The sequence below is a fragment of the Mesitornis unicolor genome, unplaced genomic scaffold, assembly GCF_000695765.1.
Source record: "Mesitornis unicolor isolate BGI_N332 unplaced genomic scaffold, ASM69576v1 scaffold40107, whole genome shotgun sequence".
NCBI lineage: Eukaryota > Metazoa > Chordata > Aves > Mesitornithiformes > Mesitornithidae > Mesitornis > Mesitornis unicolor.
The window spans coordinates 40403-62143 of NW_010197843.1; the positions used below are offsets into that span (position 1 = coordinate 40403).

A 21741-nucleotide genomic window follows, 5' to 3' on the forward strand; every position below is an offset into this window, starting at 1 on the left:
TTGCTGCGTATTTGTTTGTGCAGAGATCAGTTATGGCCACTTTAGCAAAATGTTATATCTGTCCAAGCTTTTCAACACAGTGTGAGTTCACGTGTTTTTAATCATGCAATGCAATTCAAAGAGCAAAAAAAAAGTAAACATATCTGCTATTGTAAACTAACTCCTAAAAAGCTTTTGGCTTGCTATCTTAAATTATGGTTTAATCCATAAGTTTATGCAATTTATCAAAACGGTGGCATATAAAGAAAAAGAGAGAAGCTTTGGGAGGCATTTTATTAATGTTCAATTTTATTAGCATAGACATATTACAATAATGTCTATTACAATAGACATTTTAATTCTCTATGTACTCTGTCTCCTTGAAGTTTGGTAGATGCTTGTTCATATACAAAACTACACGATGCTTTTTTTGTAAGGACCCAAAATTGTGAAAATTTAAGTGCTACAGTATATTTTGTAGTGATTAAACATGTTGTCCAGAAGAGTTACCAGTCATTTCAGTGAAGCATTTTTGAAAATGGTTCTGGTCAAGCTCAGATGCACCTGTTCATAAATAATGATTGGTTTGCTCACGTCCATTATACTGCTAAGTACAACTGTCTCCAATATAAAATACCGTTTCAATATATTTCTCCACATGGACAACTAGATAATCTAGTCATATTTACTTTTAACCAAGGCTAATACAAATTTACAAGAAAAGTAACTTCAGAATTTATTCAGAATAATTCTTTTTCAACCAGAAGCTTTACTTTGAACAACACAGAAGTATATTGCAAGTGACATTCTGCAGCAGAAGCTGGAGGCTTGAGAACAACTAAGAAGGACTAAATATCAGCAACACACGCTTTTACAAGAACTCTGACCATCCCAAATGTTAACATTAAAGACCAGGTATTTCAGTTTGTGCGCCTGTCAAACAATCAAAACCTCCACACACAAAAAAAGAATGAAAGATATCCCACAGAACACAGTATTTCAGAGAACATATTAGATACTGGCATGACATTTCCCAGATCAAATTGGCAACTGAAATTTAACATCCACCTGAGCTTGTTTTGCTAAAGTTACTATTTCAGAGAGTTTCACCACCTGAAAAACAGAAAATAAAGACTTAGTTTCAAATCAATCCCAATCTGAGTGAGCTCAACCAAACTTTTTAAACAAAGTAATGCCAGAGAATCATCAGCGAGATCTTAAGGAGTGGGGGATGGGGAATTATTACTTAGCCCAGTGCTTCTTAGTCACTTTTTAAGTGAAAGATCAGTCAAGTCTTTTACAGGACATCTCACACAGTTATACAAAGTCTGGTTCTTATTTACAACCAAGTATCTTGATAACACGCTACAAGTTTTAAACTTCAGGTGCCACCTAGTTTTCTTGGGAGGTGCTGAAGTACCCACTCACAAGGGACTCCACAGATCTAGAAGCTATTCATTCTCTGAGTTTTTGTTGCAAGCATTTCTGGATCTTACTTTGATACCTTATGGAGCACTAGTTAGCTAGAATAATTTACAGACATCTGTTGAATATTTGGGCAGAAAAAAATTACTTTTAATATCACTGGTTATAATCACTGCTTTGAATGCTCAGCTTATTACTCTGATCTATCCTCATCCATTTATTTATCCCATTCATGGCATCATCTTACATAAACCTGTTTAAGGAATTACCTGTGTGCAATATACAAAAAAACCAGCTATACACCTTTCAAAAAGTGCTTCTACAGAAAATTTAAGATTACAAAACTAATTTTAACTCCATTGCATGGCTCCATGATTCAGCTGAGAAATTCAGACTCAGCAGCAGCTTTAGAAGATGCATTATATAGATGCAGTATAGCTCAATGACCTGTATGTACAGCAAGGAAGACTTCCATTGACCTAACCAAAGCTTGATCAGCCTAACAAGACTTAATACTATTCCTTAAAACAGAAGGCTATGCTGTCAGGCTAAGCAAGTTTTTCCTCCAAGCAATTCACAGCTGCTCCTAGAGCTTCAAACCCAGGAAACAAATTTTAAAAATTAATCATAAACAACCTATGTAAATATCTAATTACCTTATAAGGAAACAGGACAATCAATTACGTTCAGTTTTATTCACACACACTGAAATATAGTGCTCTACCAAAGGAAGTGTTACATTACATTTTTCAGCTACTTCAATTTAAGTATTTTCTTCCAGTTAAAAAGGCTAAGCTTTTAGCCATTCCCCTACCAAGGGGAGTGACTGACCATTTACCCATTTTAATTTTTTTAACCTATTTTTAAACCTGCTTTTCAGAGGAGGGAAAAAAATATCAAAGTCCCAAACACAGAAATTTCTGGGGTATAATAGCTTCTGACTGCATAGTTCTTATCCTGACTAATCCTCAACCTCACTTATTTGCAAAACATTTGCTTCAGGCCCCAGTAGTAACTGGCACTGTGATTTATCCTAAGCTACCTTTAGTTGATTGAATGGAGTTTCAGCTTTAAAATATTCTACTACAGATGCTATGTTCTGAAAAGAATGTTCATAACCAGCTACCTTACCATTTTTGCAGCTTCATCCAAGTCATCACACGCAAGGATTTTGAGGCCACTAGCTGTTATTAAAGCTTTGGCATCATCAACTCGTGTACCTTAAGAAACAAATAAAATGTCACTCTTATTGAACAGGAGACTACTACTTCCAGAGTATTCTCATATTTTCTAAGAAGCCTGCTCCAAAAGTAAGTTAAGTTTATAAATCTATAAGTCAATTTTAGTAGTTATAAAAGCAAGAAACCTCTATTTATTGAATTGTCAATCCTCACCATCTAAATTGAAGGTTTGCCTTATTTTTCAAGACTCTTCAGCTTACAAGCAACTTGCTACGAAATATATAAGTTCAAGAACATTTGTCCATATGGACAGACATATATTTAATATATACTGAAACACACTCACCTTGCAACCGTACCACAATAGGTATTTTTAGGTCCAAATCCTTTACTGCCATAACGATGCCTTGGGCTATCACATCACATCTCATAATGCCACCAAAAATATTTACCAGAATAGCCAGTACCTACAGAATCAATGACAATATTCATGATAAAAATAGCTAGAGGCACATCAGATAAAAGCACAAATCAGCCCTTCAGCCTAAGGAAAATTCAAGCTCTGTAAGTGTATTAAAGGAACATTTCTGTTCAAGAGAGTATCGGCAACATAAGAGTAATTCCATAAAGCCACATACAGCAGAACATTTACTTCAGGAAAACGCTATTGCAAAAATGCCTGTCCCAGGAAACTTCCACATTGTCCTTCAACCCAACGTGAGTCACAGGCAATAACCATTTATCTTACAGCGTGTATTCTGTGTAATTACTTGAAAAGACACATACCCATTTTCTGTAAAAACCCAACACTCTACATTACTTCAGAATATTCTGAGCATGATTAATAAAGAGAGCTGTTTCATTTTTCTTCAAGCAAATCAAACAGATGAAATATCAGTCATTGAAGTCATGTAACTACTTAATTTGTCAACTGTTTGTCTTTCCATTTCTAACTTTACCCTGGCAGAGGTACTTCCTACACTAGTGTCTCAGCATACTGAAGAAGCCATGCTTAACGAACACAACAAATTCACAAAAATTCATTCAGAAGACACTGTTTATACAGTTTATTTAAAAGCCAGCATGCTTAGAAGCAAGCTAGCCAGTATATTTTATTCAGGAGGACTAAGCCTGAAGTTAAGGGAAAGTCTTTTCCTACTCAAGTGGTAGAAAGGAGTGGTGAAAAGATCACAGCCAATGGTGAAAGATGGAATAAAGTAGGAGCAGAAATGGGCAGACAGCCTTGGAGGACAGAATAAACTTAACAATATAACACACTAATGTGCAACTGGTTAAATAAACAGCTTGATTCTCATTACTTTGCAGTCAGACTAGCTCATCTGTGTGACACTGTTCTTGCTCCCGCCACTAACGGGTAGAAGCAGCCTAGACTGGCACCCCAGAAGGCTGTTCCAAGCAACCCCTGAATTGGCCCCAGAGTGTCAGCCAGAGTGCAGTCCACACCACCAGTGGGCTGTACTGCTGTTTGACTGTCAGCACCAGCAATCCCAGCTACAGTCATCATGTTTTCATAAAATAGCGAGTAGCCAAAGGAAGGCAGAAGGGGAAAGATTTATTAAGAAATCAGTTTGCACACCCTCTGTCCATGCATCAGCAGAGAACTGGCATTCCAAGAATTTGTCTCAAATCAACACTCTCCCTCGCCCACTGCTGCTTTGTTGCTTCTCCTCTTCTCTCTCTAATGCAAGTGCTCTGTGCCTGTGTCACACACTTTTCTCTCAGTTTGCTGAAAGCACATGTAGAGAGAACGCTCTTGGAGAACGTGTCAGACCCTGCATTTGTTAACAAAAATCTTCCCAAAGGAAGAAAAAGAGATGGAAGCCCATCTGAATACTGATTTCTGTTTAAACAGCAAACAGGGAGAGATCTTCTCACTCAAAGAATTTCTGGTGAGATTCAAATACAGCTGTAATTTCAATCGAAGGACACAAGACTGCCTAGTCACTACACAGCCAAAGAATGTGTTTCTTAAAGAAAAAGATTCAACAGGTTTTCATGCCTTCTTCATCTGCACCAGGATTAAGATAACATCTCCATTTTCTTCTCTTCTTAATTCTATGCTTCTAAAAACATGTTTTCTGGAGAACACCCACTGAGCATTGTCTTTCAAATCACAGCCTGTCTTACCACTGTGTAGGACCTGGATATGTCCATTCTGCCCTCACCTTTTTATCAGAGGTAATAAGCTTAAAGGCTTCTGTCACTTGCTGTACTGTAGCACCACCACCAACATCAAGGAAGTTTGCTGGAGTTCCGCCGTGAAGTTTAATTATATCCATTGTGGCCATAGCTAAACCAGCACCATTGACTATATAAGAATAAAGATAACATTTAGGAATTCAGTTTTTAAATGACCCAATGGATTTACAAGTCATTAAATAGAACATACCTAGACAGCCTATGTTTCCATCCAATCCTATATAGTTGAGATCTGCTTTTGCAGCATCCCTGTCTCTTTGATCTTCCTGTGTCCAATCCTGCATATCAAAGATCTTCTTCTGACGATAGGCTGAATTACTGTCAAAGTTTATCTTCGCATCCATACACATCACTGAAAGGAAAAAACCCAAAGCATCATTTAATTCTAGAATAATAGCTCAACTGCTACATGAACATGTTAAAGAATGTTAAGTCAAACTTGACAGCTAGCTCACACAGTCCAAACTTAAAGCTTTGCTGAAAAGACACAATTAGCACTGCATGTAAATACAAGATTCTCTCCAGTTTACCCACACAATCATTAAAGTTCCTTTACCTGCACAAAAAGGGAAGATAACTGTATTTCTTGAGACATGCTAGAAACAAAGAAGCTTACAAGAAGCTTTTTGATTAATACTTCAGTAATTAGCATAAAATTAATGCATACAGAAGGTCTTTGTTTTGGGTTTTTTAATCCCTCTTAGTTTTTAGCTTTTCGACTAGATATATATATATATATACACATATATATATACACACACACACACACACAGATATATATAGTGTGTGTGCATGCATGTAAACAGACAGAAACACAGTGAAAAAAATCTGAGTTGGAAGAAAAGGTGTCAGAAGAATACACACAAGTCTCACTTAGATATAGAAAGTGATGTGGAAAACCTAGAGCATTCTTTACATCAGAACTAAGTTTCTGTCTGTGCAAATGTAATTCATTTCTACCCCTCACTAAAGAGGATACAAAAAATGACAAGGCATGAGAAACAGATGGGGGACACTGGTCCATACTGTTCATTTAAGCAGTATCATCTGAAAAAACACAGTAACAGTAAAGTAATTGTAAGTTTTGATGAAGGAGCTACATTCATGTTTACATTTAAAACTGTTGTACTTGACTTCAAGTACAAACAGTCTCCACAGATTTATTTTTCAGTAAGAGGAAAATTGGCTGTGATTCAATATTAACTACTCTGCAACTGGATATGCTAAAAACCTGATAAACACAAAGATATCACTTAAATACCTATAGTCTTCCAATACATCAAACATTTACTACTCGGTCATTCTGATGCCTGAATAGGAGATTTGTCGAAGGTGCTATTTTCTGGCTACCTTTTCAATACCAACTCTGAAGACACAAGATAGCTCAAGTTTCAATACATGAATTTTGAAAAGACCCAATTTCCAACACGCTGGGTAGCCAAACACTCAAGAGTGGAAGATGTGTTCTTTTTAAATAAATAGAAAAAGAATAAAACCAGAAGCTATTTAAACTTAAGATCCTACTTAGCAATTAAGAGCAGATATCTACTATGCTTAGATTCTCAAATGTGTATGCCTTATTAAATTCATTTTTCAACATACCATGTTAACATTAAATCCTTTTGCTATATATAGCTGAAATTTTAGCAGTGCGCAGCAGCTAATTTAATTTACAAAAATGTCAAGCTGTTACATGAAGAATATGAAGAAGAAACATTACCAACTCCTGATGCATCTTCCACCATAGGATTTATTTCTATCATGGTAGCATCGTATTTCAGAAAGAGATTATATAATTTGATCATATTTTCAGCTGCTTCATCTACCAGATTAGGAGGAAATCCCATTTTCTGGGCAAGCTGAAAGTAAAAGATTAGTTATCAGTTAACTGATGTTCAGGGTTTGAATTAGTTACAAATTAGAAGTGTCTCAGTTTAGCTAGTTATTTCAGTGTCAACTGAATTTGGAGATGAAGAACCTCTCCTGTTTTTTTTTTTGGGGGGGGGGGGGTAACTCTTCGATTTGAAAACACTGTTTTCAATGCAGAACACTGTACTCATCCTAGAAAAAAAAACTTGTAAAAAGTCCTCATCATATGCCTTTACAAAGCAATATAAAAGCCAGATAAAGCACTGTCATGCAGAGTTGGATCTACACTGACTATCACCTGAAAATACTTAGTTCAAATCTGATTGAAAGTGTCAAAAGGGTTTAAGACAGCTCAGCAGGCTGAATGCATGCACACTTGACAAAATTTAGAAGCAACCCTCCCATCTTCACTAATGTGTACTTTTCCCACATTAACAATTACCCTAACAGCTTGCTCCTTTTTTATGCCTTCTACTATATCAATGGGTTCCTTAATTATCGCATCAGGATTCTCTGCAGCAACATCTTCAATATTAACACCACCCTGAGAACTGCCTATCAGCACAGGACCCTAGAACAAAAAGAAATAAAAAAAGCATAAGTAATTTTATACCACACAATTGAAACTTAGTTCTTCCCATAACACACCTCACAGCAATACAATCTTGACGTTGTTAGTTGAATTTTTTTGGGGGGGTCATTTTACTTGCATCCTCTTACTGAGGAGAATGTTACTATCTATTCAATACATCTATATAAAACTTTTAAACAATACTTCCCAAATTTTAAAGCGTATCTTTGGTCCAACTTGTTTTAACAAGGAAAACTTTCCTTTGTATACACTGTAGCAACAGAGCAACTAAGACAGACATACTAGTTTTACATTTCAATAGAAATATTCGACTTGGTAATCACAAAGCACTTCACACTCTTACTTGTCACCAGAAGAACAGTCTTCTCATCTCCCCTTTCTCCACTCACCCCTAAACAAACACATGCTGAATGACAGGCACTCATTTATTCATTCCACCATGCTCCAACTCCAAGGACAAATCTAGGTCTGTAGATGTGACTAATTACTACACACTATTCCTGTTCATTAGGATCACAAAGCTTAATAACTACAGTCATCACTGAAAGCAAGTCATGGAGATCTGACAAAACAGCACTCAATTACTCAATAATAAAACAAATTAAGAAACCAGAACTGATAACGTTTGCAGCAGAGATTTTTAAGAACAGCTATCTAAATCTCAATTACAGCATCAAGGTTTCAGTACTATGGAACCTAAAAATCTCTCCCCATGGAAACAGTCCTCCAATTCACAGTAAAGACATACTCACTTGTATCAACCCAACCCACCTTTCCTTATCACCACCACCACGGATTATGACAGCTGGTGTACCGAGGCAGGATTTCATATCAGCACAGGTCTTAAACACTAAACAGCCTTCTAACTGTCGACCAATAATTACAGAAAGTGTGACACTGGTTCAGAAAACATGCTTAATAACCACATCACTCCTCGCCCATCACCATCCTTCCAAATGGAAACATATAACTGGTGAATCATCCCACAGCCAGCAGCAAGGTTCAACACAATGAACACTTGGGGACATTCATATTCTGAGCAGTCAGGAAGCTACAAGCACATTATAAAAACAACTCAACATTCCACAGAATTGACCAAAGTGAACAGTTTTGCTTAAAACATAAGTCTTGCCCTTATTAGTGAATAACACCCGAGACATCAAGTTCCACTTTCAACTATTTTATAAACTTTTTTCACCCCTTATAGGAAGATGTTTGCAACAACATCAGGAATACGCACTGCGTGTTATTCAACCTTCACATTTCTTTCTTTTGAAAGGCATTTCCTCATCATAAGCATCCTAGACAAGTTATAGAAATTACAAAAAGTGCATCTAAAAACATGACTTAGAAAGTCAGCAGTAAAAACACAGCACATCCCTATAAAAAGACAATAATCCACAGTTATTGTCAATATATACTAATAAGATTTTTTTTTTACACGAAAGCAAGAACAAATCAGCAAAATGTTTCCCATCATCTAATTTGCTTAAATCAGTTACAGTAAATTTTATTTCCATAAGGACACTTGCTTGAATAGTACACAATTTTAAGATTATAAGATCCAGTCATTCACAGTATTTTAATGCCACCTTGTGGTAAATCTGGGGTGAATACTGTAACATTTGGATCTTCCCAGTTATATTACAGAGTACAAAAGAATGGAAGTGCCCAAGTCACACAACTGTACTAAAATCCAACACAACTGATATTTTCCTATCAGAAATAATCCTACAGAGGAACAGAAATGAACAGATTCAATATTTAACTCCTAATTTTGCAATAAAAAAATAAAACAGTAAGACTAGCTTCCTCATTCCTTCACAGAAAATTATTCTACTCATTCCAGAGATACTCCTCTAATTACCAAGAGCAGTGCCTCTTAAGCATCTGGATAGACTAAACTCAGTTTTTGTTGAGCTTCAGAAAAGAAAGTTCCAAGATCTGCTTTACCCTGGCTCTGTAGAAGTTATTTAGCAATTCATGCTTTGTGGTCCATAACGGAACACTGATCTGTCAGAAAATACAGACACATTTCAGTAAATTGGTTGTAACTGCAGCCTAAAAAAACTACATAACCACAGAACTTAAAAGCAGGAGAGACCACGGTTTTCATTTTCCTGAAAGCTCTGAAGACAGACTTCTAGCCCAAATCTTCAGTTCCTGAAGGGTATTGGCATAAGAAAGCTACCAGCACTCTCAAAATTGAGGAACACACCCGTGCACCTCTAGGAATATCACTGGAGAAAAAGGATGCTTGATTTGTCCAGAACCGTTGGAGCTTCCAAAATACTTTTACTTATCTTGTTTCTGACACTCTTAAATAGTGTGTGCACGTACATGCACAGCCACAGCTGTATTTCTAAACTAAACTCTAGTAGGAGCATCTGGGAGATAAGTGCAAGCTAAAATCAAAATTAAAATAGCCCCCCGCGCCCCCATTCCATTCCTCTCCCCTTCAGCCTTATCACTCAAATTCAGCTGGGGCTACTGATACTCTATTATTCCTTAAATTGTAGCATTACAGTTTTTAAGCATTTAAACACTAAAGCAATCATATAGTCAGAGATAAGAAAAAAATATTTAGCTCATGTATATTCCCAATTTTCAAAGGCAAGTGACCAATACAGTAAAGAGTTTTGGTTTTTGGGGACTGGTTTGGTTTGTTTTTAATTCAGCCATAACAAGTTAATCAGTTTACTTCTATTTCTAATATTACTCACTTGAAACGACCTTTCCATTGTTATTGCAAAATAGTATTCTCTCCTGGGGTATCTGCGCTCACAGATAAATACTTGATTGCATATCCTGCCCTTTTCTCCTGTCTGCTTGGTAAACAACTTCTTTCCAATCATTTTGGAGGAAATATCTTTTGCTTCTTCTGGACTAGAATAAAAGAAGCTCAGAATGTGACAAAGAAACTGCTGGAAGAACAGAAGTAGCATTTAAAAAAATCTTAACTAATTTTTGTTATTTTAAGGTTAATAATTAAAATACTGATTTTAAACTAAGCAACAGGTTCAAGGCATAACGTGAAACTTTTAAGTTTTTCCTCTTGGTCAGAAAATTTAGAAAGAACTTACGAAAAAACTATTTTCACTCCTCCTTTGAGGCCACCTTCAAATGTTCCTTTTCCTCTACCACCAGCTAAAACCTGTGCTTTTACCACAAGATCCTTTGAACCTAGAATGAAAGAAAACCCAAAATTTGTCATCTGTGACAACTAAAATGAATTGTCCCCAGTAGAATAATAAAGGCTGTTATCATTTATACCCCCTTTTCCATCCCCCAATTCAGAACACAAATATGTGAATCAAAGACTGTATTATAACTTCCATCAGTTATTCCAAAGTCTCAAACCATCCACAAATTGCAACTTTAGGCTCTTCAGTGAAGTAACCTTGGTGAGTTAGTATCCAAAAGCTTTGATACTTCATTAACACGTGTTTTAATCACAAATGATTAAGAGGTTAGTATCTTACAGACTAGTAACAAGACAAAACTAAATATCTGACACACCATCATCCAAGATTACCCTCAATCAAGTACAAATACCCTGTATCTGTAATCATGGTCTTCTCAGTAATGATACGTAACTATGGCACTTACCCAAATCAACTTGCAGGTCCACTACGGTTTCCGTTCAGCAGAGCACTGATGCATAAGCTTGAGTGCTTTGCAGAAGTCAGAGGCCTAAGGAAATTCAGTTTTTCCCCGGAGTAGGCAGAGTAAGACCTTTAGTTGCCTTTAAGTGTTTTAAAATTCCTTTTCAAAATATTCTTCCAGATAAGGGAGACCATGCATTTGGATTTAAAAGGTAAAGTATGAGAATATAAGCAAAATAAACTGGGATATTCCAAAGTGTCATTGAAAGGCAAAAAGCAAAGAAAAAAGTTCATCAAGTCATTTAAGGTGATGAAGAAAAACAAAGCCGTGAGTTATTCAAGTTCAATTACAGCAAATACATGGCAGAGCAGCTAGATTGCAAGATAGAAAAGCTGCCCCATGTGCATTTGTGCATCACATCCCATCTTTTCTCACACCACCATTAGCTGAGCCACTCTGGTCTTTCAGAGCAAAGAAAGAACTCGCTGTTCTCTTGGATGTGAAAGGGCAGCCATGGAAAAGCCTAAAAAAAAACTATAGTACTTGAGCAAAACTAGCCACTAAGCATACTGACAAAAAAGTTGTGCTGGTTCCTATTTTGACCTGCATCCTGCCTGGCCAGATAAAATTAAACTTGGCTAGTGTGGCTATAAGCAAAGGGAATGCTCAACTTACACGTTATTTCTTGACTCCCTACCTAGCAACAGATCTCTGAACTCACAACTGATATGAAGTTCTTTGGCACAAGAAGCATGAAGGTTTTAAACACATGAGTATATGTTCATTTACTATAGTCTATTATCTAATATTTAATTCAGTGCCTGAAGATAACTATTTTTTATAGCTACTAAGTACTGGCAGTCAAGTTAAGAAGCCAAGCAAAACAAGACTTTGGCCGTTTTTATTCATGAGACCAACTTTTATGCAATTACTTCAAGTACAAAGCTTGGTTTAGGAAACACTAAGCCTCATGTACGAGAAAGATTATAAATAGCAGCTTCACGGATAAGTAAAGCCATATACTCCAACGCACGAGCTTAAAAAATTAAGTTCCATCCATCTGAGCATAATTTACCTTGTACATACATACAAACACTAAATTTGGAGGAGCTTAACTTATTTGCATTAGTGTAAGAGAGGAAAATATTTTCTGTGAAGACATTTGAAAGAAAAACAAAACCAAACAAACCTACACCTGCCCTTGCTTACAGAGGATTCTCCTTTTAAAAGGACCTGAAGAGACTCAAATATTTAATATGTAAAATATTCACAGTATTATTTAATTTATTATTTTGAGCTTTCTGCAGTTTTCTAACTGACAAAGATTCAGAGCTGTTATACATAGTCATCAAGACTAAGAGATTTAACTTACAATCCACTGGGAAGTTCAGAAGAGACAGACCTATTTCTCTACCCCAGTTTGAATCTCCTGCACTAAGTCCAGAAGCTGCTTCTACAGAGTTTTCAGAAAAGCCATGAAGTTCACCCACAGGCACCTTCTTCTGGAACACAGGAAGTTCCACTTAAATTTGAGAAGAAACTTCTTCTCAGTGAGGGTAACAGAGCACTGGAACAGGCTGCCCAGAGAGGTGGTGGAGTCTCCTTCTCTGGAGACATTCAAAACCTGCCTGGACGCCTTCCTGTGTAACCTCATCTAGGTGTTCCTGCTCTGGCAGGGGGATTGGACTAGATGATCTTTTGAGGTCCCTTCCAATCCCTAACATTCTGTGATTCTGTGAATTAGTCCTCCTAGCAATAAAGACCAGAATCTGAACAAGTCAGAACCAGATGCCAACTCAGGCTCTGGTAAGATCTCAGCTGGAACATTATGCTCTGGGCATGATCATGAAAGCAATTCCCAATGGGGATGAGTCGTTACTAGGATGGTGGTCTTCACAGAAATGAAAAGCTTCCCTTACAAGCAGAGGCTAAAAGAGCCTGGCACTTCTTTAAATCTATCAAAGGAGAACAAAACAGGAACATTATCATGGGCTGTAGCCATACCTGGTGAGGGACAGAGCAAGAACATATAACCGCAAGTACATCAGACTTGCTGTGTCCTGTTCCACACCAGCCGAAAACAAAAGCCACCTACCAAGGGAAGTCAGTTTTAAAAAGATGCAAGAAAAAAAAAAAGACACTTCTTTACACAGAAGACAGTGAAGCCTGCCAGGAGACCTGAAGACAGAATAAGAGATTCAAAAGGAACCCAGCAGACACCTTCCCTCTGATATTCCTGAGACAATAATTATGAATGCTGCGGAAAATGAGAGGTACAGACTGCAGAAAAGAGCCAGGCTAACAATCTCCCTAAATAGCATGTTCTTTTGCCACCACGAGAGGCAGAATATTGGGCTAGATGCACCCCTAGCCTGATCCCATGGGATATTTCTTAAGAATTTAAGTATTATGTCTGATTGCACTTTGGTAACATATAAAGACATCCCAAAAAAGTGTGTGAGAAACTACTTTAAACTTTTTGCAATCAGTTTTGGGCATAACAGAGTTGTCATTGGATTATCCCTTATGTAACAAAATGCAACAACTGTGGCATTAAACAAGCAGGATATTAACAATTTGTAATTTGTTTTTCTACAACACTGCAAGCTAGCTAACTGCTTGACTGCATAAACACATAAAACTTCAAGGGTTATTTGACCAGTTATGTTTACAAGCAATTAAGCTATACATATGTACCTGAAATAAAATTACAGATAACATGTCCTCAGAAAACCTTAACTTGACCCATGCAGAAAGTTTATTGTTCAATAAACATTTTTTCCTACTGCTTCTACTTAAGATGACCCTAAAACCAGAGGACAGAAGTGAGGTCACACGCCTCATCTGCAGTGTTATGTTGCAGCACTATCACACAATCTGACACTGCAGAGAACTGCTGATAACACAGTAACCCAACAAAATTTTGGAAGCCTTTGGAAGCTAACAGTTTTCCACTCAGTATCAGCAGTTGTGCCTTTCTGCTTTGCTTACACTGCTCTGAAATACTGCTGGGCTTTTCTTTCAATGGAAAATAGCAGTTTCTGCGTTAGAGCAGGTATCCACATACAAAGTTAGGACAGTTTACGCCCTCCAACCCCACACTACAGCAGCAGTCCTATCCTGCTGCCTGTCCCCAGCTTTTCACACCAGTTTCCTTTCTTGTGCCAGCGTAAGCATTTGTGCGCTCCTGCCTTGAAACGTATCAGAAAAGTGACTCTGCTGAAGGCAAAAGCTATCCAGTGGACAGTACTTCTGCAAGCCTATGCAATATCTGACAAGCACAGGGACACTGAAGTGAGCACGACAGAAAGCAGGACATCTGCCAGCAGCAGTAACAAACTGCAAAGCCTTAACACAAGGCACTAAGACAAAACAACAAAACTTCAGTACAGTGAGCTGCAGACCAGTGCACAAAACTCAAAACAAGCATGAGTTAAAAGCTGCATTTCCATATTAATCACAGAATCATAGAATGGCAGTTAGCACGAAAACAAGTAAAACAGCCCCAAAAGAATCATTAAATGCTTAGAAAATTAAAAGTAGATACCAATGATGTGCCTGAAATCAGGAGAATACTAAGTTAACATATGTTCAGGACAACAAAATCACTAACAGTTTCATCTTCAATAGTTTCTTAGCTAGACAGTGAAAGAGTGATACAGCCAGGAAACAGCACAATCTCTAGTTCTAGCAATATTGATATGTATTGATTGGAAGGAATCATTTCCAATTCCACAGCCTCAGCTTTCAAAGCGGGAGAAAAGTCCCTTTCTCCTCACATGCACGCACTGAGGTACAATACAACCTTACAGCAAGTTTATTAAAAGGCAAGAAGGCTTGGTTTTCCATTGTATTTCTGAAGTTTTCTGTGCAAGTAGAAAGTCTGATGATTAGGGCAGACATCCTTTATTAAAATGTTCTGCTTTACAAGTTTCCATTCTGACTTTCATCAAATCGCTGTAATTGCCACTTCTCTGCCCAATATTGACAGTAGCAGCAGTACTACTCTCCACATATTATAAACACCTTCATAACTATGCAAGCGTAATGTGTTCTGACAGAACAGACAACAGCAGAAGGCAGTGATAGGTTAATAAAACATGTGCCAATCAACTTCTCAACTACCATTCAACTGCAAACTTACCCTGGCAGAGAGACAGAGATCCACAACTTCTGCCCCAGTTACTCTGTATTTAAAAGTTTTTAGTTCCAGGAAGAATCTCTGCATTTATAACGCAAACCAATTTTTTTTTGTGTTGCACAGATATAATAAAAACTAAGTTTAAACAATATTGTTGCGTTCACTGGAATTAGGGAGGGAAAAAGTGGGCTTGTAACTAACAATGCATTATCAACAGAAGCATCAGTGTAAAAAGTATGGCGACCCTAACTCTGTCAACACAGGCAAAGAATTTCTTCAGAGTATACTATCTGTGTTTTGTTAATAAGTAGGGTTATTTAGAATTTAACTTCAAAATTAATTTTTTCAGCATTTGAAACTTTTGAGTATTTGAAGAATCATTGCATGCAAACCAAAAGTATGATTACTGAAATTTTTATGTGCCAGGAATCTTCATACTTTCACTGAAAGAACCATACCAGTCAGCAGAGTGAATAAGATGTTTCACATCCATTACAAAATACTATTTTCAAACAAATACTTCCTGACATTAATCAACTGCAACAAGTTCTTCATCAACTCACATGACACGTTTGTTTTCGGCAATAGCTTAAGCTTACCAATTAAAATACAGTTATCAAAATCTGAATCTGCCAGTAAGATGAGTTATTTGAACTACTGAATTATTATTAACATGTTTAATAGAACTTCAAAAGAGTGAAATGCTGCAGAAGAAAATAAAGGTTGAAGCAAAATGTAAGACTCAGATGCAAAAAAAAAAAAAAGCAGCAAGTAAACATTGGGTTTCTAGACTACTACTGCTGGTTACCTAGAGATTTTGACCAGGTAATCACGAACATAATTGGAAAAAAAACTAGGATTTTTAGTGACCACTAAAGCAGGTGGGGTTTTTTAAACCTGGGGAATTTTTGCAGAAGCAGAAACCTTAGATCATCATCCATGTCCTACAGCATCTGAATAAACACTCTCGAACTTCAGACTCTACTGACAACCTAAAAGGCATCAGTTAACATAGTCAAGCAGATAATTCACAAACAGGGAAAACTGATAACAGCCGAACAGCCAAAAAGTATTAAGAACAAAAAACTAGACGTGAGCTTTCAGCATGACACAGAAAACAGTGACCTTACAATACCTGAAAGGTACCTTATAGCAACCTTCCAATACCTGAAAGGTGCCTATAAGAAACCTGGGGAAGAGCTGTTCACCAGGGCATGTAGTGATAGGATGAGGGGTAATGGTTTTAAACTAGAAAAGGGTAGATTTAGGTTGGATATTAGGAAAAAGATCTTCAATATGAGGGTGATAGATCACTGGAACAGGTTGCCCAGAGAGGCCCCATCCTTGGAGATATTCAAGGTCAGGCTTGATGGCTCTCTGAGCAACCTGATCTGGTAACATTGTCCCTGCTCACTGCAGGGGGGTTGGACTGGATGAGCTTTAAAGGTCCCTTCCAACCCAACACATTCTATGATTCTATGAAAAAAAAAAGAAAAACACTTAATCAGAGACTACCAAGGATGGTACTGCATACATTAAGGAGAAAAGCACCCCGGCTTCTATGCCACTGTGCCTGGAATACCTATCATTTTGAAGAGCTAGCAAAGAAAAAGCTAGTAGATCACCTAACAAAATCATGGCACACACTGTACTAAACTTTGGTTTCTGACTAAATCAAGCCTGAGATCAACAAATCTATTTATAAATCTACCCAAGTTTATGCATTATTTTTTCTTTTTTTTAAACAGGTTGTATGTTTAAGCAGCAGACAGAAAAATAAAACAATATTAAAAAGAACTTCAAAGGTCTGAAAAGAAACATCTATTAATCACGGAACCATCTGCAGGAAACCAATTACTTGAGTCATTCCGTAGAAAGCATTCCAAAAAACATCATTCCTTACAAAACACACTAATAAGAAGATGGACTAGATCTCTAAACTGCAATAGCCAAAGTAGCAGCAGACTCCATTGCTTTCAGTCTCCTTTCAAGAACTCTGGTGTAGAAAGGTAAAATGTTATGCGCTCAATTTCTCAACACCTCCTACTCTGTATAGCTTTTTATTTTACTAAAATTTGACAGTCTGCCATGAGCATAAAGCCACAGGATTAACTATCTTAAAATCCTATAAAACTACCAGAACACAAAAGCTGCTTCAAGATATTAATCACTTCAGAAGTCTTACCTCTCCAGTCATCATGAATGAAAATATATGCTTTGCATAAAAGAAAGGCAGGCTTTATTACAGGTACACAAGATGTCACTCCCTGCCACACAACTGTTAACAGAGGAAGGTGTCAGGAAGCATCAAAACTTCACTTATAGCAATACAAACACTTTCATAGGTGCTGTCTTAACAAATAGCAGTACTATACACTTTAAACAGTGTGTTCTGCTGAGCTATCTGCCATCACACTGATGAAGCATCTGTTCTTCAAGAAATAGTCTTTAGGTTCATTGGTCATGTTCTTGATAACAAATACATATCAGCTTCTAAATTAGCACTGGTTACAGTGCTAGCCGGAATGCACGCGTAGGCTGACAGTAAACCATGAACCAAGGCAATCATCAAGACGCACTGCAGCCTCTTATCAACACACTGGAACAAAACTTAGCTCATTTTTTCAAAATTTAAATGAGACACTCATGTAACATATGCAGCGCTACATGCTGCAAAACCCACAAATAACTAATAATACTCTTTAAAAAAAAAAATCAAAGTCTTTAAAGACTTCAACAGATACAAGTCTTCACAGCTCTGAGAAGAATGCATGAACAAATCAGATCTGGGGTTCTTGAATGGAGAGGGTGAACTACTGGAGGATAATGAAGTGAGCATTTAAGGGAGGTCCAAACCTGCTCCCAAGGACTGAATTACTCAGTGGTGGTTTTAAAAAAATATATCGCTTCATGAACCAGTATGTGATAGCAATTTCCTTGAAATGAGATGGAGGGCTCTTTATAGGGAAAAGCTACTTGTGATAAGTAACAAATTCAAATGATGACTCTCAACAGCCAGACAAGGATGAAAAAAAAAAAGCTACATGCAAACCAATGTTGTAATAATTACAGTGGCCAACCTTCCCACAACACTACCAAAAAATATTTTTTAAAAATAAAAGCATAAAAATAAAAAGTTACAGAATGCAGCGAGAATAGAAATCTGACTTGAAAACAGCACTTTAAGAAATCTGATCCAGCAGAAATCAATTTTTTTAAAGAGGGGGGAAAAAAAAAATAAATCAATTTTTCCTTAAGACTCAAACCATAAGTGATTTATACTCATTGCTCAAAGTTACTCACAGCATCTAATTTCATCTCAGTTTCCTTTAAAATATTAGAAAACTGTTATAGGGAAGAAAAAATGCAAGTTCAAATAATGTATTTTACTTCACATATATTTCAAAACTACTTCACATATAGGTATACAATTTGCCCTCTTTAGGACACCTTGGTCTTTAGCAGAAAAAATATTTAATACGAGAAAGACTGTTGGGGTGGAGAGGAAGCAACCTTTCTGGCTTCCAGGGTATTTCACCTAACTTCAGACCTCAAGATAGGCATAACTTAGGGTGAAATTCTAACAAATTCTATTCTTTTTTGTTCTTTAAAGAATATTTAGTGTACTTTTCTAACTATGCTCTAAGACAAAACCACAACATTTGGATGCTTCAGCTTGATTCTACCACACATGAGCTACCTTGCTGTTATGACAAACCTTGCTATGGTTAAGCTTTGGCTTTGTTCATACAACAGTTACACCTATTTAGCTACAGCCACAGTTAAACGACAATAATCTCTGCTAATGAGAAGGTTGCATTTGCTATACGCTAGCATAAAAAGTTACCCATTTCTAATTGGAGTGAGGTATCTGCAAAAGGAAAGAAAACCAGTGCCAAGCTCAAGTTTACAGAGAGTAGGTTTCTGACTAAAGGTTATCAGGAGCATGTGGATCAGCACTAGGGAGACAGAGCAAGCAGTATCACCAACTATCTTTGTAACAGTTTAGACAAACATTTGAAAAACCAGCCTAACACATAAGCAGCAGCAAAAGATAAACTCATATCTACTGGTAACAACTCTTACACAACAAAAATAAACAATGAGCAGGTAGACCAAAAAAAAGCAAGATCTATGTAATTGCACTAGAAATTTGGTTTGGGCTTTTTGTTTGGTTCTGTTCTGGGGTTTGCTGCTGGGGTTGTTTTGGGTAGTTTTGGTTTTTTACCTACAAACTAAATGAAAACTAGTGGGAAACCAGCTACAACAACAAGGAAATCCAAAACACTAGAGCAAAGGATAATCTGTCAGCATTCAGAATGGGTTCTGGATAATGTTCAAGCAATGCCTCAAAAACTCAAGCTCCTCCTGTGTGTTCTACTTTTGGAAAGTCTTCCCCTTCTTATGTCAAGTACCAAAGAAAGTGGTCATAGTGTCAAATACACAACAACTTAAACAGTGTATATGGCTGACAACCAGAAGCCCTGAGTTTCTTTATTCTAGCTTACTAAAGGACGCTAACTCATACACTTCACAACTTCATTTTTCTGACCCCCAAGAAATTGCACAGGGTCACATACTCCATATAAAAGGGACACCCATGATGCCACATGGATAAGACAGAGCTATAAACCAGCAGTCAGACACATCTACTCTGCCATAGGCCTCCTCTCTGAACAAGGAACAAATCAAAGGAATCTTGACCTGCGAGTTCCCTTACTGTCTATCAAAAAGCCATAGGCAAAGGTTGCCTCATCTGCCACCAGCAGGAAGTCTGTGCAGATGTTAATGTAAGCAAAGGGGTATGACAAATTTATGAAGTTTAAATCACATTAAAAGCTCACCCCTAACTGAAGACAAGGGACTGAACTTTAAACTATTCTCAGAAGTATTTCAACACCTTTCTTTCATACTAATGAACCTATCATTTTGTACCATTTACTGCCTGATGGGAACATGACAAGGCAGGCAGGCAGAAAATATCTGAATTCCTAGGACATCAGATCTGAAGGAAAAGGAGTTTTTCAATTCCTTGTATATCTTATTTCTTGCATTAAATCTACACATGAAACCGAAATGAATCGAACAAAACCTAAAATCTCAGGAATCACTACAAACGTATCCATTTGGAGGTGAAAAGAGAATTAGGCACTTGGATAGAGGAGCAGAATATGACAAGCAATGTCCTTCATTAAAACTGCAACTAGGCTACTATGTTTTTCCTGGGGAGAAAAAAGCTCTAAACGGAAAGGAAAAAAAAGTATTAATGCCACAAATGACAGTAGCTGACTTCTGTACTATATCCAAATTAAACAAAAATTTTACTAAGACACCCAGTAGGTAAAGTGGCAAATCAGTAGGCAGAACCAAAGCCTAAATTTAACCTTCACTTTAAGTAAGAATTTAAGCACCAGGCAAAGGAAACTGGATGCTTCTTCCATCACCAAGCCATGAATTTAGCATGTAACTACAAGTATCAAAGCTCAGCCCTCCTGCATGAAGCAGTTGCATTCTGCCAGAACACCATGACTGCAAAGGAACAGGATTTTGCCCTTCTTCTGCAGCCCAAAGGTAAGTATCCTTTGCATCTTCTGCTCTATAGGAGATCTTGAACTACTGAAGCCTCACCTGCCACCACCACTGAAGCTCTTCACACCAGATTTCCTCTAACCTTGCTTGAGAGTGAAAAGAAATCCAGGATTTGCACAATACAGAGTCTATTACCCATCTTGGAGAAGATCAGGTAGTTATATTAGTCTAGGCTAATACACTTCATACCTGCCCCATACTTTTTAAACAAGACTCAAGAGGTTATGGGAAAAGTACTTGCAATATTTGGGATAAGGGTGAGATGATGCCTGAAATATGTTTACAGCCTCCACTGGAAGTAGGGTCAAGTCCTATCCCATTAGAATTTAGACCAGTTTAGTTTCACAATCCAGTCTCAATACACAGCTTCACAGCTAGGTCACAACTAATGCCACTGTGTGCTTTTGCACTGAGCAATCTTAAACATTAGAAAACTTCATATTAGGAAAGTATCAGCTCCAAAGTAAATACTCAAACCTGCAAGAAAGTTGCTTTACCAGAGAGGCTCTCTTAAAGAGATGGTATATCCAGAACTCCAAGAAATGTCTTACCAGGAAAGACAGAAAAAGTAGTTACACCTTGTATCAATCCCATGCCTATACTGTATACGTGCTCTTTAATGTTATACCTATTTCTTTTGCTATTTTGTAAGCTTCATCTGGTGTCGTGGCAACCAGTCCATGTGGAACAGAAATGCCAGCCTCCTGCAACAGTCCCATGCTCAGGTATTCATGCAGTGACAGCCGCCTCTGTTGTTGTTGTTGCACCTGAAACCCATGGTTATTGAGTATTCCTGGACTTCCACCAAGCATCTGAAGGGAAAGAAGAAAAAAAAAAGAAAAAGAAAACAAACAAAAAAGAGCATGACTGTGTTTTCAAAAACTACTCTAAGTTTTTTTAAAGTCTACATATTAAACATGTACAGTTCAGTGTACCAATGCAAACATCCTACACTTGCTGTACATTACCCTTCCACACTTGCCATTCATGTCAGATCTGGTATTGGATCTTGGGAGGTTTTACTGGGGCAATGGGAAAGAGCCAAGGAGGTTGCTAGCAGTGACAAGGGTATGCAGGGTTAAAACACCTTTGAGTATTTAGTCAGCATTTAAGTACTTTAAGGAATATATCTGTAGGGA

At 37.3% G+C, this 21741-nt stretch overlaps 1 protein-coding gene across 1 annotated transcript; it reads right to left on the reverse strand.

The window, feature by feature from the left end:
- Positions 1-255: 255 nt before the first annotated feature.
- Positions 256-21416, reverse strand: SUCLA2 (succinate-CoA ligase, ADP-forming, beta subunit). The gene is made up of 10 exons (XM_010188930.1): positions 21231-21416; positions 10350-10449; positions 9990-10152; positions 7117-7245; positions 6526-6664; positions 4996-5157; positions 4772-4914; positions 2932-3052; positions 2536-2624; positions 256-1092 (listed from the first exon to the last, which is right to left on the reverse strand). The coding sequence occupies exons 1-10, from the start codon at positions 21412-21414 to the stop codon at positions 1018-1020; spliced, it is 1305 nt and encodes a 434-aa protein (XP_010187232.1). The 5' UTR covers positions 21415-21416; the 3' UTR covers positions 256-1017.
- Positions 21417-21741: the final 325 nt, after the last annotated feature.

Excerpts from the sequence above, each read along its gene's own strand:
- SUCLA2 (XM_010188930.1), bottom strand. The coding sequence starts at position 21,414 with ATGCTTGGTGGAAGTCCAGGAATACTCAATAACCATGGGTTTCAGGTG. Across the intron at positions 5,158-6,525 it reads GGAAGATGCATCAGGAGTTG|TGATGTGTATGGATGCGAAG; the intron begins GTAATGTTTCTT and ends TTTTCCTTTCAG. Across the intron at positions 1,093-2,535 it reads TGGATGAAGCTGCAAAAATG|GTGGTGAAACTCTCTGAAAT; the intron begins GTAAGGTAGCTG and ends TCTGTTTTTCAG.